We start from the raw sequence: 27628 nt of genomic DNA on the forward strand, positions 1-27628 counted from the left end.
CTGCATGGTGATTGTTGCTGTTTGGGGCATGCTTTACTCTGCAGCTAACCTGTGCTGTAGCTGAGTGTTTCATTGGAGAGATTCATTGCAAATTAGTATTTTGTCTCTTGTTAATAATCACCACTATTGAAATATTTTATTGTTGCTATCTGAATTTAACATAATTATTTGAATTAGAGTAAGGAGCAGCATTCAGGTCCATGTTAGTAAAATGTTAAGTGATGTTGTAGGCTCCGTAATTTTATTCTTTTTTTCAATATTTCCTTTGATTTCTGCAAAATGCTGTTTTGTGATTTTTTTTTTCCCCCCAACTTTTCATTATCTGTCTCTTTGTCTCTGTGTCTCTGTCTGTCTGTGTTTATTAATCTGACTCCCTCAGGGAGCCATAAAGTTCAAGCTCACCAGAATAGGATTGGGGGGGGGCGTGGTTGGGATGGGTTGACGGGGATTAGTGGGATGTGAGGGTGGGGGAGGGGCTGTCGCAGGGAGAAGCCCAAAATTGAGCTGAGGAATCCCTCTCGGTACTTCACAGAAGTGCAAACTTCCTCTGGGCAATTCCCCTCCACTGGGAACCATCGGAAAATGTAAATTGAATCGTAAAGTTTGAATGGTTACGACTGTATTTCACTGATAATCACCTAGAGAAAGGATTAAAACCTCTCCTTTCTTCTGGCTAACAATTGTAAAGATCCAGACCCACCCCTCCATCCATCCAGCAGACACCCCCTACCAATTACATCCCCCTCACTACCTGACTAGACTCCCCCGCCCACACCTTCACACCCTACCCTCCCACATTCCCACCTTCACACCCTACCTTCATCATGGGATTTCATCCCCCCCAATCCAATATCCCACAGGCCTGAATCCCCCTCAACTTCTACCATGATCCAACTTCCCCTTACCCAACCCCCCCGACTTCCCATGTCCCCCCTTACCACCTCTAAATCTAATTACATCAGACACTTACCTCCTCTGTGGCCTGCTAACTGCAAGGAGATCTTTCATTTGCGTGCTTTATGGCAGTTACTGCCCTAAAAATGGGGCATGTCCCCCTTCAGTCTGACGGAGCATGACTCCAATGCTGGGTGCCAAGGACAGCAGCGCTGCCTGGATCTTGCCTGTGTGAGTCAGAAGATCGGGCAAGACGGGCATGGAAGAAAATCCACAAAGCTAGCTGTGCATGAAGTGGCAAACTGATGCTTGTTGCAACTCTGAGAAAGTATTGGCCCCCTATCCCCTTCTCTCTCTAACCTTTGCTCTCTCTTGCTCTGCTTCTCCATGCCACACTTCTCTTACTCTGACCATCTCTCTCAAACAGTTTGGTGAAGTAAGCTGCGAAGTTCTGACGTGTGAGCCGCCTTCCTGTGAGCAACCCCATCGAGTGCCTGGTCAATGCTGCCCAGCTTGCTCAGGTAAGCTCATCATCTCGGTTTTATCATGAACTTTACTTACAGACCATATGTTGGTGTTGCATCTCTCAAAAAGCTGCAAGGAGATCCAACACTGAACCACCGAGTGAGCTCAGCCCTCTATGAACTTTGCAGTGAGTGCGTGACCACAAAGATTTGCAAGTTGAACAACAGTCATGGAATATACAAAGCAGTTGTCACTGCACACTCCTGCACTCTATCAGCAGCACAGAAGACAGCTAGAGACATTCCATCAGCAATGCTTCCACCACATCCTGCAGATTCAATGGGAGGAGTGTTGAACAAACATTAGTGTCCTTTTTGAAGCCAGCTCCACAAGCATTCAGGCAAAACTTCTGAAAATCAACAGTGATAGACTGGACATGGTAAGCCCTATTTTACCATTTTTGATTCTACAAGCTGGGCGGACTTGAAACTGGGAGTGTTTCAGCTCTGACTTTTAGGCCATTCAGGGGCATTATAAGGCACCTGTTCCTATGCACTCTGCCTGAAAAAGTATCAGCGAGTCCAAAACGTGCTGCACAAGCCTGTGGGTGGGACTTAATGCACCCGAAACCCTGCAGCTCTCATCGGCGCCTCCTACTGTGCATCTGTGGAAAAAGATGATAGAATGCTGCCCCCCTGTCACATCACTCCTGGGCTGGATAATGCCTCCTCCTGGCCCCCACAGACATTGTCCCACCCTCACAACATTACTGACCCCCTTATCCTGCCACATCCCTGCCACCCAGACCGATTGCAGGCCCCTCCCCCCTTACCCTCCACTGATCACAGGCAGAGTGGCAGCTAATCCCCTCCCTCCTCCACCACCAATCTCAAACAAGGAGATGTCGGACTCTTGGCACATACATCCTCACTAACCCTTACTGATGGAGTGTCCAAATCGGACTTCTGTGGAGCATTTCTGTTTTGTGCTGATTCCGAATGCTTGTGGAGCCGGCTTCAAAAAGGACACTAATGTTTGTTCAACACTCCTCCCATTGAATCTGCAGGATGTGGTGGAAGCATTGCTGATGGAATGTCTCTAGCTGTCTTCTGTGCTGCTGATAGAGTGCAGGAGTGTGCAGTGACAACTGCTTTGTATATTCTGTGACTGTTGTTCATCCGGATGCATTTAAATGGCCATTGCATCCGTTTCAGGTGCAATCCTGATCGTGGCCATTTTCAGGCCTTGATAAAGGGGTGTGAAAGTGGTGTGGATCACACTGCTCACCTCGCACCCGTCTTTACCAAGTTTCGTGCCTGAAAGTGGACGCAATGTAAAATTGGGCCCAGTGTGCAGGTGGCTGAAAAGTGCCTCCCCTACTGTCAGGTCGCATTTTCTCAACTTCCAAATGTTCCTGGGTGGACAATGAAAACTCTACAAAGACATGCTGGAACTCTCCATGAAGCATTGCCATTAGACGGTGAGAACCTCAAAATGGCAATGACTTGGCCATCGAGCTGCACTGACCTTCGGTTCACAGCACCTTAATGATGAGGCAGAGCAATGGCAGAGACGGACAGGAAAGGAAGCAAATCCCATGCTCCACAGCCCATTACCTCATGGAACGTCTTATCCCATCTGCCCAAAGATCTGTGGGCCAAGGGCTTAGCCTGTTCAGTCACCTGAAGACCTGTGGCAGAAGCTCACGCCCCTGAGCCGATGCCAACCTCAAATCCAGAGACACCGACGGTGAACTGCAAACTTCCATTGCCGGCCGTGAGGCCAACTCAATTCATGAGAGAATTGTGGCGATCAGCCAATACATTGCACGGCACCATTACATTTGGAATTCATTTCTTGTCACTCTGTGCCATACGGTTTGTAACATATTCAAGTGTTGACTTGTCTGGGAGTCCTGATATAAATATTTCGAGCCAATTTTGTGACTAACTAGTTATTAGGGTCTCTTTTGAGTTTGACTTCTCCAATGAATGTTACATGCCATCGCCATTGAAGAGATTTTTCAAGGTGGTGATTAGTTGGCATTGATCTCTGCTTCAGGAATGCACAGTGCTGCCCTGTAGCAGGGTTAATGTATGTGATTCAGCACAAACTGTGTTCCTGAAATCACAAGGAGGGATTTTTAATTCCCTCTGCCTGATGCAAAGTGGAATGAACCTGCAAGCTGTTCTTTTACCGCCGCACACCCATTTTAATGCTCGATTGTGTTGTGTACACCCCCACTCAGACAACCTAATTAATAAATATAAATCAGATTCCTATGACACAGACAACACTGCAAAGCCACTGGGTTATGTCAAAGATGTCTTGCTGAGTTAAACCTGATGTAGAGGAATTGATGACCTTAACGCTTAAGCGTCAGTTGTATTTTTGTGAGAGCAAGGGGAACAGGAATGCTCTGCCTGGTCTAAAAGGACATTTTAGGCCCCTGCTGCTTCATTTTGCAAATTCCGTTATGGTCCCTCTTCACCAATATCACTGAATGCTAGCAGGTGGACTCTGGGCAAGCTGCCTGTTATTGATCAGTCCTCATCCCCAGAAAAGCCACCTCTGGACAGCCATTGTGGGCAGGCTATTTGTTACACAGGCCAAGTTATCAAAGTGATCTGTTCATAGTATCTTTCAGAAGATTGGCCCCAAAGTCTCCATTACTGACTGACTAACCAGTCCTCTAATCCTCTCCATCCAATGACCCCCACACTCCTACATTACGCACCCCCCCAAAAAAACACACACTTGGCATCATAGGATGTTACTGATTCACCATCAAGCCTGGTTTTAAATCTGGCGTGTGACTGGTTAAATATTTTTTAATTCGATGTGTGATAATGTGATTTAAGCTGGTGTGTGGCTGGTTTGGTGAGAGTTATCTTGGTGAGTGACTGAAGTTTAACCTGGTGTCTGGTGCCTTTCTTGAGTTTTTTAAAAATCTGATGTGATTGTCAGTTACTGTGTTTTCTAGCCTCTTTGTTTGTTCTTCTTTCCATAGTGTGTCTCTATGATGGTCAGATTCTGGAAGATGGAGGATATTATATTTCAGCAGCTGACCCCTGTGTGGTCTGCCTCTGTACGGTAGGTGCTATCACAGTCAATGCAGACAGGCTTTTTTTCTTCAGCCGTCAGTGCACAATTTGAAGACAGAGTTTCAAAGTTCCACAGCAAAATTTTCTCAGAAAAATTCTAACTGTTGAATGGGTGTGAAAACAGGTTTTCTTGCCTGTTTTTCCAGCAAGGGAGGTTACGCAAGTTTACGGCACTCTGTGCAACACAGAGGTTATAATCTGATCCCTGCCAGTAGGGGGAATGGGCAGAGCCTATTCACACCTGGAAACCAGCTACAGACAGCTAGGAGCACTATTGTGCATGTGCCCTGATCTCCCAGTATACTGTATACAAGTGTACACAGTTTACTGGGAGATCTGTCACTCCCTCCACACTCCCGTGGACATCAGCCTCGTTCTCCCCCTGTGAGTGTAAGCCTCCTGATTGTTTGCCCCAATCCCTGAGTGCTGGCACCAACCTCTGATCCCTGGTCCCTCCAACAAGCCCCCACCTCCCCAAGGCAGAACTCCCTGCTTTGCTCCCCAGCTCTCCTGTCTGTCTCTGTCCCTGTCAGATCCCGCCCCCTTGCCACTGCTGGTACCTCGTGGTCAGTGCAAGGTGCAAGGCAGGCACTGCTAGTGTTCACTAATGATACTAAAATAAATATTTAAGTCAACCTCATGTCCACTGACAGAACAGGGCCAGCAATACCAGGAGAGGTGACAAGCCTGATCTTTGCATTGCCTTTTGCTGATATTTCCTGCCCTGCTATGCTACTCAACCAGTGCAGTGCAGCAAAAAAATCCCGCCCCCAATCTTTTTGTGATACAGACAATAGAAGGAACTCTATCTCTCCAGGATGATAGTCCTGCAGAAAAACTGACAGGAAAAGCAGTTGTAACTGAAACAATTAACATAGATTAAAAAAATAGCTGGTTGAATACCCAGCAGAGATTAGGATTAGTACTGACGATCAGTATTGACAATGTAGATCAAATACTCCTAAGCACTTGGTAGTTCCTACACTATTGCTTGGGGCTGAACTGTGGGATTGTGAAGATGGATAAAGCAGCTTTGCTTTTAGTTTCAGAATTAAGGATAATTTAGACAGAAGGTTTTAGCCTCCAGCGTCAGGACAGAGTTCATGATAGGTGGTCTGTGGAGCAGAAGGTTTATTGGGGCAAACGCCACTTTTCATTTCTTGGTTTCTCAGAATCTTCCACAACATGGGCACCATGTGTTGGATCACAGTGGTTTAAGGAGATGGAAAGTGCTGAATAGTGAGTCCAGGTACCCAGAGAACATTGAAGAACTGGAAACATTAACTTTGTTTCTCTCTCCACAGATGCTGCCAGACTAGCTGGATTTTTAGAGCATTTTCTATTTTTATTTACACAAAGGTCTTGCTTCCCATCATCCCCTCCTTTAGTGAGCTGGGTGCAGTTCAATGGTTGTTTCAGATCAGCCCACTAAGTTCTGCAGCTCTGGTTTGTCTGGCGTGTCGCAGGCTGCGTACGGCTGAAGTGTGACTCCATGAAGCACGTTCGATTACGAGGCTGCCTCATTCTCCGCCTGCAGGAAAGAAACCGACCATCAGTGATGTGCATACATGGCAAATGTTCTCCCAGGCCAGCTGCAGGCAAGAGGGAGGCCATCATCAGCAATCATAGGAGGAGTCGAATTTAATAAAACACCTGAAGCTATTCTGGCCTCAGTCCTATCACTGAAAAAAAACCTGGGAATTGGGGAGGCCCAAACTTGGAAGCAGAACCATGAAGAAAACAATTATAAAAGGAAAGAAAAAAAAAACAGCAGGTCTGCCAACATCTATCAGGGGAGAAACAGAGTTAATGTTTTGAGTTCGTAGACTCTGTCAGAATGTTCCAGAAGATTCCAGCATCCCCAGTATTTTGCTTATCATTGGCTGGTCTTTACTCTAGAATGAGCCTTTATCTTGCTTATAGTTAGAAAGTCAGAGGGTTATTGCTACTTCTGGTAATTATTCATAACAGCAATCAAACTTAATGAATGTTCAGCCTTTCATTCATCCCTAATAAATAAGGTGAGTATTGGCTCTTGAGGCTCAGACATAGTTATGTAGGTCAGCTCCCATTCTGAGAAATCTTTGTCAAGGGAAAGTTAATTTTAAATACATCACTCTGGATCCTTGAGAAAATATGGTGAGAAATGATGTTTCATGTGGTGGGTTTGACAGAGTGCCTGTCAGCACTTGTCAGCAAAAACCAATGCCCCACTGGATACCAAGTTTACAGACTAAGTTTCCTTTAAGTGCATTCTTTCTTTATAATTCCCATGGAGGGGAGCATGTCACAATGTCATGTGTCCCCTCTATAACTCCAAATTTAATTGGGGTTTGATCAGGCTACGTATCGGGATAACTTCCACTGCAAATTTGGAAGATCAGAAATCCCACTTGGTGGCAGCAAGGTTGGTGGTGGGCAGGGTGGGGGAGGTGGAATGGAATGGAGGTACCCAGCGTGCAGTCTGGGAGTTCACACATCAGATGCTAAGTCATAACTTAATGCCTAACATCAGTTCAGTGCCATTGCTTTTGTGAGACGGAGATAATGTTGCATTAAGGTGATTCTCTTTCTCTCCCCAGGAAGGCAATGTGGAGTGTGATTGGAAAGGAGACAGCTGCACAGAGCCGGAGTGTGAGGAGCCTTTGCTTCATGTCCCTGGCAGCTGCTGCCCCATGTGCCCTCACTGTAAGTACCTTAAGGCTGCACAGGGACTGGCTTTGAAAATCATTAGCTTCATCTATAACTAGAATGGGAATTTTACCAGGGGGAACACAGGAGACTTAAAAAGTCAATTTACCTATGGAATAATCTATCTAACTCTTGGATTACTTCCTCATTGATTGAGATAGGATCTTACCAGAGGTATCTGAGATCCATTGGAAACATAATCCAGAGCCTCACTTCAAGGTCGTAACTGTGAGATAGTGAAATTCCTTGGCTCTGCTCCCCATCCATTAGTGATACTTCTCTGGAAGTGTAGCCGGAAATTTATCGAACTGCGTACGGAAAATTTGCATGTGTATCCTGGGGTATTCATCCACTGATGAAACAGGAGCAACTCTGGGGAAATTCCTAGCCTTAGTATAAGCTGCAACTCCAGCAGTAATGCCAGGAAGAACTTTCTCACCCAAACAAAAACTCAGTTACTTCATCTTAGAACACTACAGACAAAAATGCTGGAATCATTCTAGAGATCGTTAGATTCTATGATGGTGAAATCATGATTTTGAAGAAAAGGAATATCTGGATGAGGGAATGATTCCCCTCATCTTTAATATTATCTTTGTGGAGTTGCCGATGTTGGACTGGGGTAAGCTCAGTAAGAAGTCTCATAACATCAGATTAAAGTCTTAACAGGTTTATTTGGTATCACAAGCTTTCAGAGTGCTGCTCCTTCATCAGGTGAGTGACATCAAGTGGTCACTCATCTGATGGAGTAGCACTCTGAAAGCTTGTGATACCAAATAAACCTGTTGGACTTTAACCTGGTGTTGTGAGACTTCTTATATTTCTTTGTCTTTTGTCAGTAAAAAATGCTTAATGTTTGGACCATGGTTCTAATTCATAAAGTTCCCCTTGTTTTTTTCCAGTACCACTGATTTCACCTGCTACTGAGAGCTCAGTGCTGTACCCACCCATCACAGACAACATGATCCCTGAGAAACCAGCACCTACACGGTTCCCCCGAGGCCCACGGAGGGCAACTGTTCAACCTCTTCCCTCTGATCCCAAAGTCAGGCTGATGTTATTGTCTCCTTCAGCCTGGCCAGCATCCAGGAAGTCCATCCTGCAGAGGATTTTGCCCTGGAGTATCAGGAACAAATTCGCACAGAGTTTAACTGCATCACCTGAGAGTCAAGGGATTGTCACTACAGAACAACAGATGGCGGGACCTCCTGCAGAAACAGACACCAGCACAAACCGTATCCCCCAGGACAGCTCCCAGCTACAAACTGTGCTTCCCTCTCCACCGACAGCCACTTTGCTAGACATTGTCAGGATTAAAGGCAAGATTACCCAGGAAGATTTAAGTAAGTTCACAGGGAGACTATCAAAGGAAGATTTCCAGGTTTAGTGGCACATGACCAATGACCTGATTGAAGTCAGATAGGCAGAAAGTCAAAGGCTACTGTAAACCTGCCAATGCTGTTAGTGTCCTGTGAGGTGTGTATAAAATAAAGTTAGCAAGTGAATTAGAACATAGATTTTCAATTTATTGAACTGCAGCAAATTAGGATCATAATTGCATTCCCAATCAATTCATAAATCTGATTTTATATTTTAACTGGTGATAAGATCAGGGAATTGGTGATTCCATTGATCTGTACTGCACTTATTCTACCCATTGGGTTGTTGCAGAGCTCATTGCGGCTAATAGTACAGCAGCCTTATTAGAACATCGCACTGCTGCAGGACGTGGCATACAAGACAGAGGGAGAACAAAATTGGAAACCAAAGTAATCGATTTTTTTTAAAAAAACACATGCAGGGAAGATGAACACTAAAATTGGCTAAGCGACACACTCTGAGAGACTCGTACTTCCTGAATAACGCTGCCCTGCAGAGATATAGGCACTTGTTCAAATTATATTCTCTCAGAATCTCATTGGCAACTTGTCACAGTTGCTTCTCCACTGCGCAATATCGTATCCCCAGCACCCCTTGGTGTTGTGATCTCTCCAGGCAGCCTAAATCATCTGCTTCTTGGCACTATTTTCTTTTGATATCACTTCCTGTCTACCTGTTGATGCTGAATCTTACATATTTGATGCCAATACTTCTATTTTTCTGTTATCTGTTTCTTCAGGCTGCGTTGATGAAAATGGAGTTGCGTTTAGCCATGGGGAGGAGGTTCCTAGCAGCGATCCCTGTACCAGCTGCTTGTGTTTGGTAAGTTCCAAGGTTTGAAGTATATTTGCGTGGAGCGTACAAAGAGGGTGCCATAGATTTGGACCAAAGGGAATGACACCTTTTATACAACCCCAGTTTATCAGCTACAAATTACATTATTCTATTTTGAACTGCTTGGTGAAAGCTATATGTTCGAATGAATCTTTATTTTCTCCCTCTCCCTTCTCTCTCCGTTACCACGGATGATGGGGCAACTTCAGCAACAATATTCTACCGAGTCTTCGCCAAAACTGCCTTAAGCAATCATGCTGAAGTATTTTGAACTCCAATCACTAAGTGCTGAACTATCACTCTAAAAACAGATCGAGTGATCACTATTCTCATTTGCTGTTAGTGGGCTGCCATCAACGTTCCCCCAGCCGTTCAGGAAAGTGCCATGTAAGGGCGAATAGGCTGTGAACAAGCTGCTATCCCTTTCAGGGGTGCTCTTGTGTAGCTACACCTTCAAGGGAATCAACAACAAACAGGCTATATACAATGAAGGGAAATTAGAGACAACATTGGCTGCCATGTTTGCCCAAATAACAATCATGAGGTGACGATGTCGGCATTGGACATAGGGCCGGCACAGTAAGAAGTCCCACAACACCAGGTTAAAATCCAAAAGATTTATTTGGAATGCGAGCTTTCGGAGTGCTGCTCCTTCTTCAGGTGAGTACAAATAGCAATCGTGAGTAGACTTAAAATTAGCTCATTGTTTTTGAAATATTTTGCGATGTCCTGAGGCTGTGATAGAATCCCTACAGTACAGAAGGAGACCATTTGGCCCATTGAATCTGTACCGACCACAGTATGTGATGAGGCACTTTATATGTATAAGCTCATTTTCGCTGATTTTTCCTCCTCTTGCTTGAAGTCTGTGCCTGTCGCCACAACAGAAAATAGAATAAGACCAAGATATTGCAGTGGAGATATGAGAGGAATATGTGGCCATTCCTGACCCTAGCAGAATGAAGCTGCTAACAGGCAGTAACCATATCACCTCCGAAACGGTATTTGCAAAGGGAAACAAGAACGGATATAGCCAAAAGAGATGGGATAAAGGAAATTCTTTAAAGGATTTAAACAGCGATTATAGAAGTCATCTACAAAACCCTGCCCTTAGAGACAGAAAGAATGTTGACCATCTGTCATCACAGGCTCTAATCTAATGATCTGCTTTTTAAAATTCTTGTACAGGACACAGAGATACACTGCAGTTTCATCAGCTGCTCTACCCAGGGGGAATGTATCAATCCAGTGAAAGTGGAGGGTCAGTGCTGCCCCCTCTGTCAAGGTAAAAGGCATTAAGCAAAATCATTTTGGAGAGGGACGTTGTGATAGGGAGTGATATCCATATCTGCGCATAATGGGGTGAGAGCTTAAGATATGTGGTCCATGCTTTGGCAGCCATGAGAACGTGTGACTGTGACAGGAGAGTGAGGCACCTTCTTGCAGACAAGCGGTGATTCAGTGAATGTAAAATAAATATATTGTCTAAGGCAACTGTGTGCATTGTGGACAAATAGGCCATCTTTTCATATCCATGAGCTAGATTGAATTCTAGATTCATACAATGTGTCCATGTCTGAGTGGCGAGGCCACATGTGTAATGACCAATGGTCCCAATGATGGTACCTGTGTTTCTGTTGGAAACACCCAAAAGGTTGTCAAGATACTTTCCTGGAGAGAGTTAGTATGGCTTCATGTGTACACTGGTCAAGAGGAAATAGAAGGATTGATTGAAAATTCCGAGTTTAAATTCATTATTAATGCCAAAGTACCTAACATGTCACAAAGCAAGTGACAGTAAAGCAGGCAAATGGTATGCTGGCCTCCATAGTGAGAGGATTTGAATATAGGGATAAGGATGTTTTGCTGCAATTGCATAGGGCATTAGTGAGGCCACACCTGGAGTATTGTGTGCAACTTTGGTGTCCTTATCTGAGGAAGGATGCCCTTGCTATAGAGGGAGTACAGCAAAAGTTTACCAGGCTGATTCCTGGGATGGCAGGTCTGTCATATGAGGAGAAACTAAGTCAGTTAGGATTATATTCACTGGAGTTCAGAAGAGTGAGAGGGGATCTCATAGAAACTTATAAAATTCTAACAGAATTAAACAGGGTAGATTCAGAAAGCATGTTCCCAACGGTGGGGGAGTCCAAAATTGGGGGATCATAGTTTGAGGATAAAGGATAAACCTTTTAGAACTGAGATGAGGAGAAACTTCTTCACCCAAAGTGTGGTGAATGTGTGGAATTCACTACCACAGAAAGTAGTTGAGGCCAAAACATTGTCTGATTTCAAGAAGAAATTAGATATAGCCCTTGGAGCTAAAGCTTCAAGGGATATGGGAGGAAAGGAGAAAACAGGATATTGAATCCAAGGATTAGCTATGATCAAAACGAATGGCGGAGCAGGCTCAAAAGGGCAATTGGCCTACTCCTGCTTCTAGTTTCTATGTTTTTATATTTCTATGACATTTATCCCTTGAACAGAACCAAATCACTATACAAAAAAACCCACTTCACTTGACCAGTTTCATGGGATTAACATGGACACTAAACATGATTCCACCACTGCACCTCAAACTGGTTCAGGAGGAAGATGAGATTGTTCTTTCAGTAATATTTTAAGGAGTTATTAAATGCTTGCATCCCATTTGTTCTTCATAGGCTGCATATTTAATGGCGTGAATTACACCAATGGATCTCAGTTCATTCCATACGATAGTCCCTGTCTGCGGTGCCACTGCTTAGTAAGTAGACTTGGTAAGCTCCCAGCTGATGGGGAACAGATTTTGGAAAGCATTAACGTGCAAACAAAAACATCTCACTAATTCAATAGAACCATTTTCAATGTCTTCATTCACGACACCAACTGTAAGCAGCTTTCTCCTTCAAGTGATGACCTTTACCCTGCCCATGGACATAAGATGTATGGCTAAGGTGCTCTATGTTCTGCTCCATTCAGGTTCTGTGCAATGGGAACAAGTCAGTTTCTAAAGGATCAATGTGAGTGAGAATGGGGATTTTGGGCATGTTCTGATGAAAGGCCATTGATTTGAACTCTGTTTCTCTCTGTAGATGCTGACCTGCTGAGTATTTCCAGCATTTTTGTGCTTTTATTTCAGATTTCCAGCATTTTTTTGATATTTATTAAGAGCTTCAGAGCATTCCAGTCAGGAGGGTGACCAGTACAGTGAGTGAGTGTTTGTAATATAATCCAATCATCTGAGAATTAGGGATCAGAAGAGAAATAGCTGGAAATCTAAAGAAGCAGAAAATGCTGGAGGCACTCGGTCCACATCACCGAGACCTCAGGGTCAGTGGCCACCAGTGATTAGAGATACAGTACTGGCAGCTAGGGGGGTTTGTGATGTTATACTCCCATCTAATGGTAAGAAGTAGGCACTGCATCAATGCTGTTCATCCCTTTAGCCTGGGATCATTTTGCAGGTTGTAAACTGGAGGAGATTGAGTTTGAGGAAGGTGTTTCTGACGGGTTTTTTGAATTGTAAATGAAATAACTTTCATTCAAAAACCAGAGAGGACAATTTTGTTCCAACTCTTGTTTTGTCTTCTATTTGCAGGAAGGTTCAGTTACGTGCAGGTCACAGAAGGAGGAATGCCCACTCCTGCAGTGCAGTTTATTGCAGCAGGAAACCCCAGAGGGCCAGTGCTGCCCAGTGTGTGTTGATTCACTGTGCGTGCACCAGGATCAAATACATGAGGTGAAGCTCTCTGACCTTTCCCAAGAGATGTGAGAAACTAATTTTCCCATCACGTCGCATACCGTTTCCCATTCATTGTAACAGATAACTACAATTTGCCTCTACTATGGTAACAGACTGACTGAAAATGTTGGGAGTGAGCCTACACTGGGTGACAGAATGGAGCAATACCTGTCTCTCTGGTGTTAATTTCCACCTGTCATATGAACATAGCAGGAGGCCATTCCGCAGCTTCAGTCTGCTCTGATCACATTCAGTTAAATAATGGCTGATCTGTCATCATAAAGACAGTGATGGACCCTGCAAAGTGATAATCATTATTCTGGGTTCTTCCCGTGGTGGGAGAAGGCTCTGTAGTTGCATTCTTTCCCTCCATTCCATCTGCTCTTCACAGTTTTGTATAGGCTTCAAAGGCCTAACAGGAATCAAAGTTACTTTGTAGACCCTTTCACCATCTGGCAGTTTCTCAGTCATCTACAGTGTCACTCAGAAAGTTCCCTCTACATTGTGCATCAGGTCTTCTCTGGTCGTGAGTATCAGATGCATGATTCCTGTGGGTTTATTCCTCAACATAAGTCAGTGTGTTTCATAGGTATTACACAAAAAATAAAGTTCAACAGTTCTGAGCTAGCTCATTAAAACCAGCATCCTGCTGTGTTTGGACACATCGGCCCGAACTCTACCACCTTGCCCGCCCTGGAATTGGCACAGGCGAGGATCCCACAATGGAAATCTTCGTTGACCTCAGGCAGGCTCTTACAGTCTTGCCAAGTGAGGCCATAAAATTCCACCCATTGTGTTTTACCCATGATTAAAATTTCCTCCTTCCTTGTATGCGTGGATACCAGTTTGTTCAGCTGTGGGCCCTAGCCGTATGCCCCCATCTCTGAGGTCCATGGGTCTTTGGTCCTTCAACTGTTGTTTGCTGGGCTGCTGCTGAATTGATTACACTGCTGTTCAGTGATGCACACTCTCTCTTTCTCTCTGCTCTGTCTGTGACAGGCTCAGTCCCAGTGGCTACATGGTTGTGATATCTGTCATTGTAACAGTGGAACTGTGGAGTGTCATCCCAAGCCCTGCTCTCCTCCCACTTCCTGCCCGGCACAGTCCATCTGGTCCCGGCCTGATGGAGAATGCTGTATGAGCTGTGTGCCCAAACCAAAACCAAGTAAGTCCTTGTCAGATACATCAAACTGATCCTTTGAGGCTGGAATATTGGTGCATTAAATGGGCACAACTCTCATTGTACCCAAGTGTTGCTGGTCTGTTTGTTTATTTAGCAAATGCAAATCCCTGCGTCCAAGTTATTGTTTCCTCATTTGCTGAGCTGAAGGTGAATACTCTGCCATCTAGTCTGCAGGGAGACTCCTTGGTAATGTGCAATGTTCTTTGTGTCTTTCCACAAGTGGGGTTTGTACTGAGGCCCCAGCGACGAAGGTTGGCTGCACAGTCCGTGACCTGTCCTGAATCTGTTTAGCAAGGACCGCTGTCGCCATGGCAATTCAAAGCCTGCCATTCGACAAAGTCACAAAGAACTTGCCTTCCTGTGTATCCAATCCTTTGATCCGGAGGATGTCTGCTCTGTATAAGGGACTGAGATGGGGGGGGGGGGTGGGAAATAGGTGGGTTGAACAGGTCATCATGGAGTGGGTTTTTGCTCAGATAGGGCTGTGGCTCAGGTGGGACTCTACTCTGTGAAGGTGCTGGCCTGCTTTTTGTTTTATTCATTCGAAGGACCTGGGCATTACTGACTGGCCAGCATTTGTTGCCCGTGAACTGAGTGGCTTGCTGGGCTTTTTCAGAGGGCATTTGAGAGCCAACCACATTGCTGTGGGTCTGGAGTCACATGTAGGCCTCCCTCTGGAGACTACATGTGACTCCAGACCCACAGGACGGCCGATTTCCTTCCCTAAAGACATCAGTGAACCAGATGGTTTTTTTCTGACAATCGGCAATGGTTTTATAGCATCAGTAGATTCATAATTCCAGATTTCTTTTACTGAATTCAAATTCCACCATCTGCCGTGGTGGTATTCGAACCTAGGTCCCCAGAACGTTAGCTGAGTTTCTGGATTAATAGTCTAGTGATAATACCACTAGTCCATCACCTCCCCTCATGGTTGCTGCTCTCATTATTTAAGCTGTTTGAGTGGTTCAGTAGAATGCTGGGCTCTTGAGGAATTAGCCAGATTCCCTGTGGGTACTGATCTGGTCCTGATGAGGTGCATTGTCCTGCTTCTGTTTGGATGTAGAATCTAGTTCTTGCTGAGGTCATGAGTTAGTTGTCTTGCAGTGCTGTTTTGTTCTGGTCTGTCGCTGTGTGTGATAGTCTACCTTTTGTTGTGATAAAGATTCTGGCTCTGTTTGGCGTGGTCCTATTGGGCATTTTTCTGGTTCTGTTTGAGCACCATGTTAGCTCTGTTGGGCAATGGATTAATCCTGTTGGTAAATGGGCCTTAGTTTGTTGGAGTTTGAGTCTAGTTTTCTTGGTGTGGTGCGTGTATCTGATGCTTGGTAATGTGGACACTAGTATCTGGTACCCAGACGTATTGTTTATGACCCTGGCTGTACCTCTAAGATGTGGAGATGCCAGCATTGTACTCTAAGACACATTGGTTGTCCTTTATATGGAGACAGCTGTGTATGTCTGTGCGAGTCTGCTCCAGTATCCTTGTCATTGAGTGGAATTTTCAGGGTGAGCAGGTGAGCATTTTCTACAGCTCTATAATTAAAAGAAGTCTGTTCACAAAGAACAGACACTACAAATAAAAACAGGAAATGCAGGAAAAACTCAGTTTGGCAGCATCTGTTTTGAGTCCAATATGACTCTTCAGAACTACAGTAAGGGAGAAATATATGGAAAACTGGCTGGGGCTATCTCATGACTTCACAAAGTAAAAATGGGATTGTGCCTGTAGACGAGAAAGTTCATGTAGACAAGGAGTTAAATGTTGGCTTCAGCACCGCTGATCCAGGGAAGGTTAAAAGCAGCAGGGCTTTCTGCTCCTAATCACTATCCAATGACTCTGCCGGCAATTGCCCATCCAGACATTTTTTAAAAGCAGGATTGAGTTTGTATCAGTTCTCCCTATGGGTGAATATCCTACTCGCAGAGGTCCCACCCTGAAGAATGACCACTTAGCAAGGTTGCTGGTGCTCTATGTATCAACAAAGGCTGACATCCCCAAGAGCAATAGATAAACAGCGATGATTTGATAAATGCTCCATTACCATGAGATGCCGGTCTAGAGTGCATTCGATACTGATAGAAAGTTGTAGGAGCGTACTGTGATTTCTCCACAAATGTTCCCAGCATTTGAGGCTTCCAGTCAACAGTGAATATCCATAAATTTAGTCTTCAGGTTTAACCTAGCTCCGTGGCAGTTCTTCCAGCTGAGTCAGAAATGAATGGTTTGAAGCCCCAGTCCAGACTTGAGTACATAATCCAGGCTGTCATTTCCGTGTAGTACTGACAGTGTGATGCACTGTTGTAGTGCCGTCTTTCAAGTGGGATGCTAAACCAGTACCCTGTTTTATGGATGTAAAAAAGAATCCCATCACTCCAGTGTTCTGGCCAAAATTTGACAAACAAATTAACTGGTCTTCTATCTCATTTGCCTAAGCAAGCACCGTGACTACACCAAATATGTAACAGTAAATCATTGGGTGTGAAATTTTCCCTGAAGATACTGTGAAGTGAATAGCATAAATATAAAATTATGCTGTGTGGCACAGGACTTAGCACTGCTGCCTCCCAGCTCCAGGGACCTGGGTTCAATTCTTGTCTTGGGTAACTGTCTGTGTGCAGTTTGCACATTCTACCAGTGTCTGCATGGGTTTCCTCCAGGTTCTCCTCCCATTTTCCAAGGACGTGCAGATCAGGTGGATTGGCTGTGCTAAATTGCCCCTTCGTGTGCCAAGATGTGTAGGTTAGATCAACTATCCATGATAAATGTGTGGGGATATGGGGATAGGGTGGGGGAGAGGGCCTGGGTAAGATACTCTGTCAGAGAGTCTATGCAGTCTTGATGGGCTGAATGGCCACCTTCTGCAATGTAGGTATGCAATTCACTCTGTTTATATAATGTTCCTGAATTGTTCATTGTACTGCTGTCTTCCTGCAGAGGGAGCATCCTGCACTGTGTTTGGAGAGTCGCACCATGTGACCTTTGATGGGCTTTTCTATGACTTCCGTGGAACCTGTGCCTATCTGTTAGCCCAGGATTGTGAGTCAAATCATTTCGATGTAAGTACAGATTTCATGGTGGTTGAGCTGTGTTTTGATTCGGTCAATCTTGAGCTATCCAAGTTGACTGAAGGGGTGGGGAAAACAATCTTCGTTCCTCTTTGAGCTTACAATGAAGGTGAGGCAACACATTCCAGTAATGAGGGGACTCTGTCATCTGTGGTTGGGTTTAGTACCACAAAATTAGGTGCTGGTGTCAACAAACCAGCAGAAGACAGATTCCAATGTCACGTCTCGAGAGGGAGAAACAATGTCCTGCATTAGTCCATCATTCACTGGTCAATGAGGGTGAATGAGAGGGAGAGGCTGTATACCATTCTTGTCAGATATTGGAAATTAGGCTGCGTGTGGATCGCAGACACATCCCTCCTGGCAAGGCATCAGAAAACAGCACAGATTTATAAAATCACCCTGAAAATCTTTGAAATTTTCACACAGTGATTTGAAAACTTTTACTTTTATTGGACTAATAATCCAGAAAGCCAGGCTAATGATCTGCCGACACAGGTGTGGCCTATATGTGATTCCAGACGCACAGCAATGTGGTTGACTCTTAATTGTCCTCTGAAGTAGTCTAGTGAGCAACTGAAATTAAGGGCTATTAGGGATGGCCTTGCCAGCAATACCCATATCCCATGAAAGAACAAATTTTAAGAATGGACATGGCAGCATCTACAATATCTATCAACAGCGTACCTACACATCTCCACCAACCTCCTGGGGGTGTAGTTAATACAGAAGAGAACAGTGAGAAAATGCAGGAAAACATTAGTAAACTTATAAAATATGCATGCAATTGGCAAATCAATTTAAAGACAAAGTTATATGTCTTGGTTGGAAGATTAAGTAGGCCACACATTCCTTGGAAAATGAGGAACGGAAGGGGTCTGAGAACAGAGAGATCTAGAGCGCAGGCGCACACATCGATTAAAGTGATAAAATTTTCTTTTAAGAAAGCAAACAAAAATATTGAGATTTACTTCAAGAAGAGTAGAATTAACAGCAGACAGGATATGCTAACCTTGGTTAGGTTGCCTGGAGTCATGTAAAGAGTTCAAATCTCCATGTTATAATGATACTGTGATAACATTGGAGAAAGGGCAAGAAAGTTGGCTAGAATGACACCTGAAGTAAGTTGTACCTTTTCTGGTAAGACTGAACAGGTGGACCTCTCTCCTCTAAAGAAAAGACTAGAATGCATTATTGTTATGAAAAAGACGGAGGGGATAAACGTGGAGAAGATGTTTCCACTTGCATGCAAGGCCAGTAGTAAGAGTCATAAGTATAAAATAGCCACTAATATCTCCAATGGGGAATTTAGGAGAAATTTTTCACCCAGAGAGTGGTCAGAATTTGGAATTTCCTACCACAGTATGTAGCTGAGGCAAGGAGCATAGATGCATTTATACAGGAACACCACAACATGGATAAACGTCAGACGGCAGAAAGGAACAGAAGGATCATGTGGGAAGCATGAAATGAAAAAGAGTGGAAGATGCTCCTGTCGGACATAAACATGGACCTGCTGGGCTGAATGCCTGTTTACGTGCTTTGAATGCTATGTGACATTATTATAACCTCCAGATGAATCTGCTTGACTTCAAATGGAGCTTTTCCCCATATCCATTGTGTTGCCTAACAAATCCTTTCCCCACTGTGGTCAAAATCTTTGTCCAGGCTGGTTCTCCTATCAAGCCCACCTCCAGCTTCCACAATGAAAATACATTCAGAATATCATGGCAAACATCCTTTCTGACACAAAGTCCTGAATGCCAATTATCTTTCCTCATCAAGCTTTACTAGATGCTGGTGCTCAACTGAATTACTAAACAAAATCCTTATCCTCTTTTCTGGACCCCTCACCCACTTCACAAAACTTTAAGTGATCTTCTCCAGCTGTGTGAATCCTATCCATGGATCTGAATGCTGCCATTGCTGAAACAAAATGTCAAGGATTAGAGATTTGATTTGGATTTATTTGATTTATTTTTGTCACGTGTTGGTATATGTGCTAAACAGACAAAGCATATCATTCATAGAGAAGGAAAGGAGAGGGTGCAGAATATCGTGTTACAGTCACAGCTAAGGTGTAGAGAAAGGTCAACTTAACATAAGGTAGGTCCATTCAAAAGTTTGATGGCAGCAGGGAAGAAGTTGTTCTCAAGTCGGTCGGTACGTGACCTCAGACTTCTATATGACTGGTGTGGCATTGGTTACCCATTATACCCCATTGCAGTCAATGGATTCTAAATCGGGTGGGATGTGGAAGAGCTGGCAAATAAAATATTTCCCTTTTGCATTAAGAGCCAAGCTGAATTTCAACTCCAGGTATCTGAAAGTATTTTGTTTGCATTGTGAAAAGTGAGAGCTGAGAATTTGTTGGTTTGATTTGGTCCAGTACACTAATGCAATCATGAGAAGCAGACTTGAAGTCATCATTAATTATTATTGTCAGGCATCTTTGGACAAGTTGCCCACCTCAAAGACAACATCTCTGTACACTGGGCATTGGAGATTGTAATTGGTATAAGGAAGGGATACCCACCTGCTCCAGATCAGAGGCTGCAGTATGGTTGTTTTCTATTAAACCGAAGATAGTGGAACACTCTGACGCTTGTATGAAGCTATACATTGTGTTTTGGACAGGTGATGTTTGGGCGACGTGGTGACAGTGGTTAGCACTTCTGCCTCACAATGCCAGGAACCCGGGTTCCATTCCGGCCTCTGGTAATTGCCTGCGTGGAGTTTGCATGTTCTCCCTGTGTCAGTGTGGGTTTCCCCCTGGTGCTCCGGTTTCCTCCCACAGTCCAAAGATGTGTGGGTCAGGTTGATTGGCCATGCTAAATTGCCCCTAAGTGTCAGGGAGATTAACAGAGTAAAATATGCGGCATTCCAGCTGGGTGGGATTGTTGTTGGTGCAGGCGCGATGGGCCGAATGACCTCTTCCTGTAATGTAGGGTTTCTGTGATTCTATTCTATGATTGGAACAGTACAGATCTCTATTGCCATGAGTACAGTTACTTGCTTAGTTGTTACACCTCCAAGAACAGTTCCATTTCAAATTTTTCCAATCCTCTCACCATGAGCCCCTTCACCCAACCATACCACCTTCCCTTGGCCAACCTTTCCAGACATGAACCCAGGCCCTAGCTTTGGTTCCACTCCCAATAACTGCATCCACATCCAGCTCAGAGGCCTGTCCTTGCACCGACCCTTAGTTCCAAGCCACCTTCTTCAAATAGATGGAACAGCCGAAAACTGACTCAGCCCCAGTGCAGAAATAAACCGCTACTTCAGTTGTCTTCCAGTGATGAGCATACATGCAAATTAAATTTGAGAACCCACACAGAGTAAGTCCTGGTTGAATTCTAATAACAATTTGTTTTCCTCAGGTAGTTTACCAGAATAACTGGAATGACAATTCCACTGAGCCTGGGACAAAGGCTCTGATTGTACGGATTGAAAATACAACCTTTGAGCTTTCGGATAGGAGCGGAGTTCGAGTGAACAACACGGATGTGGACCTTCCTTACTTTGATGCTGCAGATATCTCCATTCAGCATTCAGGTATGCAGCTTCCTCAGTGGAGGAATAAGCGCGGTTAGAGAGGTGGCAGCTCTCAGATATCTCATTCAACTCATTTTAAACCTTATCCAATGCAGTGCGGAAAAGGGGAATTGTCCAAAGATGTGCGGGTTAGGTTGAATGGCCATGCTAAATTGACCCTAGTGTCAGGGGAATTAGCAGAGTAAATATGTGGAATTACGGGAATAGGGCCTGGACGGGAATGTGGTCGGTGCAGCCTCAAATGGGCCAAATGGCCTCCTTCTGCACTGTAGGGATTCTATGATGAAATATGAGGTGATGGAATTATGGGGATGGGGTGGCGGGTGGGGACTTGTGTAAGATTTTTTTTGTAGAGTCTGTGCAGACACAATGGGCCGAATGGATTCTATGATTCTTCCACCTCCTGCTATGTATCAGTGAGTAACTTCAATGTATCAGTTGTGTCACACATTTGGTGGCAGCTGTTGACTTGGTGTGTTAACCAGTCATCTGTTTTAACACATTCTTTTGAATGTAAGCACTGTCGTGGTGAAGGAAAGCTGACAGCCAATTAGTGGACAGCTCCCACAAAGAGCAATGTGATAACGCTGAGACAACCTGTATTTGTGCTGGTGATTGAGGGATGAATAATGACCTAGTCAGTAAGAGGAAACCTTCTGTTGTTAGAAAGAGTGCCATGGGATTATTCACATCCACCAGAGAGGACAGGTGGACCCTTGGTTTAACATCTCATTTGAGAGAGAGCACCTCTGACAGTGCAGCCCTCACTCAGTGCTGCACCAAAGTGTCAGCTTTGATTTTTGTGCTCAAAGGGCACGGGGTGGGACTTGAACCCAACATTTCCTGACCCAGCAATAAGAGTGCAACCAACTGAGCCAGGGCTTATACGTAGCTCAGGTTCAAATTCTACTCCAGATACTCAGGGACATAACCCACGCTAACACTTTAGTACTGAAAGAATGCTGCCAGACAGAAAAGAAAGAATGGTTTACATTTATGTAGTGCCCAGATGTCCCAGAATGCTTTATAACGGATCAAGTATTTATGAAGTATAATTACTTTTGATGAAGAATGTGGGTGAGCTTCTGGCACATTGGTAGTCTATCTGACTCCAAGTCAGGAGGTTGCATGTTCAAACCACATCAGGCTTGCAAAGTTTTTCTTGGTTCTGGTTCCTGGATTTTAACAGTGGCACAGTGGTTAGCACTGCTGTCTCACAGCCCCAGGGACCCAAGTTCGATTGCAGCCTTGGGTGACTGCCTTTGTGGAGTCTGCACATTCTCCCCATGTCTGCATGGGTTTCCTCTGGGTGCTCCAGTTTCCTCCCACAGTCTAAAGATGTGCAGGGAAGCAAGGTTACTTGAATAGGATGGTGAGAGTCGGTGCAGACTCGATGGGCCAAATGGCTTCCATCTTCACTGTAGGGATTCTGTGGTTCTATGGAGATGTTAACTGAGGCCCCATCTGCGCCCTTGTGTATATGAAACATCCCGTGGCATAATTAGATAAAGAGTAGAGGGGTTTCTCTCAATGGTCTGCCCAAAATAAATCCTTCAAACAAACCTAAAACAGATTATCTGCTCATTATTACACTGGATGCTTTCAGTGGGAGCTTTCTGCACTCAAAATGGCTGCTGTATTTCTTACAGTACAATAATGACTACGTTTCAAATGTACTTCATTGATTTTGAGGCACTTTGGGACTTCCTGGAGAAATGAAAGGTGCTATATAAATGCAAGTCTTTGTCCTTTTTCCAGCACCCACTCTGTATTACAATTGTTGATGCTCTAATCCACACTTGCATCACTTAAGGACTGATGTCTCAAGTGCCTCCTTGCTGGCTTTTCTGGCTCCATGTTGCATGATCTCCTGAATTCATACTCGCAAATCTTCTGTGGAACATCTATCACCTCCATCCTTACTAACCTCTGCTTCCCTCTGCCCAGCATATTGATTTCTAAGAAAAATTGTCCTAATTTTCAAATGTCTATGCAACCTGACTGTACCCAATTCAAGTGATCTTCACATATCCCAGTCTGAGCTCCCAATTCCTCCTCAGATCTCCCATTTATTTTGTGAAGATAACTAAGCTGTATTGATCTTGGTCCTTGACAGATATGTTCACCTAATGAATGTGAATAAACAGCACAATTTTCTTTTACATGAACCTCACTGAGTAGAACTATAATGGCTTGTTTGAGAAGCCATTTTCAGCTGTGAACAACCCTGTACTAAGCCTCTTATATTTTCTAATAATTTTATCAGTCAGTATCCAGCCCTAAACATTATATTATTTAATCACTAATTTCCATGCTTCTATGCCATCATTTCTCTGAGCAAAATTAAATCTCACGCAAGTAGTTGGCACATCCACAAAGCAGGGATCTGGATCCTTGCAGGGCTAGTTTGTTGTTGGTGTTGGAGAGGTTTCCAACTAATTTGGTGGAGTAGGGAAAGCAGGGTGCAGCATTAAATAAGCTGCAAAAAAGGATTGGAAAAGATAGGTAGCACCGAGATACTAAATGGGTGCTTTGCATGTGTTTTTACCAAGGAAGAATGCGTTGTCAAAGTCATAGTGAAAGAGGAGATATTACAATGACTGACTGTACCTAACATGGATAAGATATCAGAATCAATTGGAGGATGCTGAGAGCAGTGAGGCTGAAAGTTGCAGTGATACTAGCCATAATCTTCCTGTCTTCCATTGATATATGAGTGATGACAGAAGGCATTCAACAAGATGCCGCACAAAAGGTTGCTGCATAACACAAAGGTGCATGGTATTACGGGTAATGTATTAGCATGAATAGGGGATTGGTTAACTAATAGAAAGCATAGAGTGAGGGTAAATGGGTGTTTTTCTTGTTGGCGATCAGTGATTAGTGGTGTGCCCCAGGGATCAGTGTTAGGACCACAAATTGTTTACGATTTACATAGGTGCTGTGGAGTTGGGGACCTAGTGTAGTGTGTCAAAATTTGCAGATGACAGCAAAATGAGTGGCAGAGCAAAGTGTGTAGAGGACGCTGCAGAGGGATACAGATAGTCTAAGTGAGTGGGCAAGGGTCTGGCATTTGGAGTACAGTGTTGGTAAATATGAGGTCATCCAAGTTGTCAGGAATAAGATCAAAATGGACTATTATTTAAAGGGTAAAAACTTGCAGCATGCTGCTGTGCAGAGGGATCTCGGTGTCCTTGTGCATAAATCACAAAAAATGATTTGCAAGTGCAGCAGATAATTAAGAAGGCAAATGGAACTTTGTCCTTCATTTCTAGAGGTACGGGATTTAAAAACGTGGAGGTTACGTTGTAGTTGTGTAAGGGGCTGGTGAGGCCACACTTGGAGTACTGAGTACAGTTTTGGTCTCCTTACTTGAGAAAGGATGTACAGGTACTGGACGGGGTGCAGAGGAGATTCACAAGGTCGATTCTGGAGTTGAGAGGGTTGGCTTATGAGCAGAGGCTGAGTAGACAAGGACTATACTCATTGAATTTAGATGAATGAGGGGGGATCTTACAGAAACATATAAAATTGTGAAGACAATAGATTGTTTCCACTAGCAGGTAAACTGGAACTAGGGGGCATAGCCTCAAAATAAGGGGGAGTGGATTTAGAACTGAATTGAGGAGGAATTTCTTCACACAAAGGGATATGAATCTGGAATTCTCTGCCTAGTGAAGCAGTTGATGGTACCTCATTGAATGTTTTTAAAGTAAAGATAGATTTTTGAATAATAAAGGAATTCGGGGTTATGGTGGGCAGAAGGTAAGTGGAGCTGAGTTCACGAAAAGATCAGCCATGAACTTATTGAATGGTAGAGCATGCTCAAGGGGCTAGCTGGCGTACTCATGCTCCTAGTTCTTATGTTCTTAATAACATATGGGGAGCAGGCAATGGGAAAATGAGGCAAATCAGTCATGATCATATTGAATAGTGGAGCAAGCACGAGGGGCCATATGGCCTATTCCTGTTCCTATTTCTTATGTTCCCATTAACTTGACATAGGAAGCATAACCAAGTGTTCCCTGCCTTTGGAAAGCCCTGCAGATTTGCTATATTTACCAATCCTCTGCTCCCTGCACTGAGAGGGTATACAAGGTGACAGCAATATCCAGCTAAGTTACTCTCGGTTAATGGTTTCTGGTGTTTCTTTTGAACAGGACTCTATGCAATTCTGAAGTTGCCAGAAGGTCTTAGCATCACCTGGGATGGGAAAGGTTTTGTAGAAATCAATGTCCCTGAATCGTTGCAATCAAGAATGTGTGGACTTTGTGGCAATTTTAATGGAAACTCGTCAGATGATTTTGTGTAAGTGCTGGAATGCATGTTCATGTCTCAGAACAGTGAAGCTGAGACATTTGAACATCTGGGGGAGTGGTGGGGGGTGCTGGGTAATTCTAACCAAATTTGCCTGAACAGAATCCCACAGGATCTGTGGAATGCTGGTTTTACATCCCATTCAATATTGCTGTCTGTTGCCATCAATGCAGAGTAATAACAGACTGGGCGGCGTGTTGCTTTTAAACTTAATGTTGTCAGTTCCAGATGGGTGGCTTCGATTGAAATTGTTCTCCCAGTCCCTGGGATAATTCAAGCCTTGTGCCACTTGTTCTCACAACTCCGTCTCTTGCTGCTGTTGTCTCCTGCTGTAACTTAAGGGAAATGCTTACTTTACATCAGTTGCTTACTTTGATCATCCCAGAGCAGCTCACATTTTTGTTTCATCCATTGTCAAATTATGTTTGATAATGTAACAGTGGCAGAATGGCTAATTTTCCACGTAAAAAGGTTGTGCTCACTGGACATGTGCTTGGAGTGCCTATTGCTGACCATTGTTGCCTTGTACACTGTCTTCCCCACTAGGAATACAGGCTGAGGAACTGGCTCTATAATCTTGTCTAGTCTTCAAACTTAGCTTCAACTTTGCAATCATCCAGCTTGTAGGATATCAGTGCTTTGATAAAAGATTTTCCTTCAATTCCATCCAGTGTTGGCATCAGGCATTTCCATCTTAACAATAAAAACTCTCTACATTGTCCCATGAAAAGTACTCTGATGTAGAGCAGATTAAATACAAGGTCATAAAAGTTCCTTTGGTTGCAGTCCCAGTGCATTGTGCCAAACAGTTCTCCAAAGCTGACCCCACTGGAGTTTGTGGGGTCAGTAGGAGACTGCCTTATTTACTTGCAACAGCTCGGCTCATCTCCAGCATCCGCCTACCCATTCTAAGCAGAAACTCTGGTCATCCTCCCACTGACTCCTGGAGCAAGAGACCTTAAGTACAAAGTTAGCTGGACTCTACCATTGAGGTCCATGTGTGGCCACATGTGGGAGGCATTGCGCCTCCACTTACTCAGTGCACTGGCCTGCGCCAATACACCAGTATTGGACCTGCCACAATAGAGAGCTCCTACCCAAAGCTGTCCCCACTGGTCATCATTCACCACCGGGTCTTCTCTCTTTTTTGGGAAAGAAAAGAACTGGCTGTCCAAAGTAAAAAAAAACTAAACATATACTAGCACCCGATCCAGCAGCGCTGACAGGACAGTGTACAGGGAGCTTTATTCTGCATCGACCTTCTGTTACACTTGACCTGCTACAGCTGGTTTGAAATGAATAAGTGCAATCCACTGCCACGTTGCTTTCCTTTTGTAAAAATGTAAAAACTCCCCAAAAGGCAGAACAACCACACAAAGGCAATATTGACGTTCCTTTCACTGGAAACTGGAATTTTCATAGCAATTTTTAAATTAAATTACTAGTTTCAGGTCCATACAGTGAAGTTGCATGAGTTAAAGGCCACTAACGATGGATTGCTTCTCTGTGACAGGTTGCCGGGTGGCGAAGAGGTTTTGTCACCCATTGAGTTTGGAAATAACTGGCTCATCAGAATGAACAAAGACAGCCCGTGCGGTGTCAAAGATACTGAGGAGCCATGCAATGATACAATACTTGCTGACATCCAATCAGCAAACAGCACTTGCAGCATTATCATGGTAAATGTGGTGAAATTAATTATTATTGTGATTTTAATACCAGAAGCTTGCTTTAGGAGCTTGGCCTGCCCAAAGCGGAAGGGAATCCGTGCCCAATCTCCCAATACTTGTGAGCTCATTCCTTTTCAACAGCTAAGCTTGCTAATATTGAGATTGTACCAGAGGGGAGAAGGGGAAGGAAGAGAGAGAGTGTGTGTGTGGGTGTACACATGTGGGTGTGTACATGTATGTACATGTGTAGGTGTGTGTGTCTCTTTGTCTCTGAGAGCCAGGAAGAGGCCTTGCTGAGATTGGGGTGCCATTTTTAAAGGTGCCCTGATCAAAACAGAAACCTTACTTACGACCTTCCACGATCATGCGCGCCATCCTCATCCCTGCCCATCATCACCATCCCCATCCTTTCATCATCACTGACATTCACATGCCCCTTTATTGCCTGCTTTCCCCTCTCCACCAGTATAAACAGGAGAGGCTCTCCCAAGGGCCCGTCCCTTGAACTGCCCAACTGCCGTCTGGCATAGGATGGCACTGCCAGGTTGGCACAAAACTAGTACAGCTAAACTGGCAGTGCTAGCCTTTGCCGGGGGCACTGCCAGGATACTGCCTGGCCATGTTCCTTTTCCCCGGGGGCTATTCTCACCCTTGCTCCACTGGGAGGGATCCCCTTGACAGGTTCATGTCTAGGTGAACCTGTTGTAAACCTTCCTGATGTGCTGTCATATTGGAGAGA

At 44.3% G+C, this 27628-nt stretch overlaps 1 protein-coding gene across 1 annotated transcript in view; it reads left to right on the forward strand.

The window, feature by feature from the left end:
• Positions 1-27628, forward strand: part of LOC145344465 (kielin/chordin-like protein) — a 304857-nt gene that overhangs the window by 263964 nt on the left and 13265 nt on the right. Inside the window, exons 29-41 of the mRNA XM_080191611.1 lie at positions 1322-1415; positions 4370-4452; positions 7046-7151; positions 8057-8497; positions 9274-9356; positions 10557-10653; positions 12032-12114; positions 12949-13089; positions 14092-14257; positions 17214-17335; positions 20728-20902; positions 25063-25210; positions 26733-26898. Coding sequence (XP_080047737.1) covers positions 1322-1415; positions 4370-4452; positions 7046-7151; positions 8057-8497; positions 9274-9356; positions 10557-10653; positions 12032-12114; positions 12949-13089; positions 14092-14257; positions 17214-17335; positions 20728-20902; positions 25063-25210; positions 26733-26898 — 1905 coding nt within the window. The remainder of the gene's footprint in view (positions 1-1321; positions 1416-4369; positions 4453-7045; positions 7152-8056; positions 8498-9273; positions 9357-10556; positions 10654-12031; positions 12115-12948; positions 13090-14091; positions 14258-17213; positions 17336-20727; positions 20903-25062; positions 25211-26732; positions 26899-27628) is intronic.

Source organism: Carcharhinus amblyrhynchos, chromosome 6 (assembly GCF_965287045.1).
Source record: "Carcharhinus amblyrhynchos chromosome 6, sCarAmb.v2.hapA, whole genome shotgun sequence".
NCBI classification, from domain to species: Eukaryota; Metazoa; Chordata; class Chondrichthyes; order Carcharhiniformes; family Carcharhinidae; genus Carcharhinus; species Carcharhinus amblyrhynchos.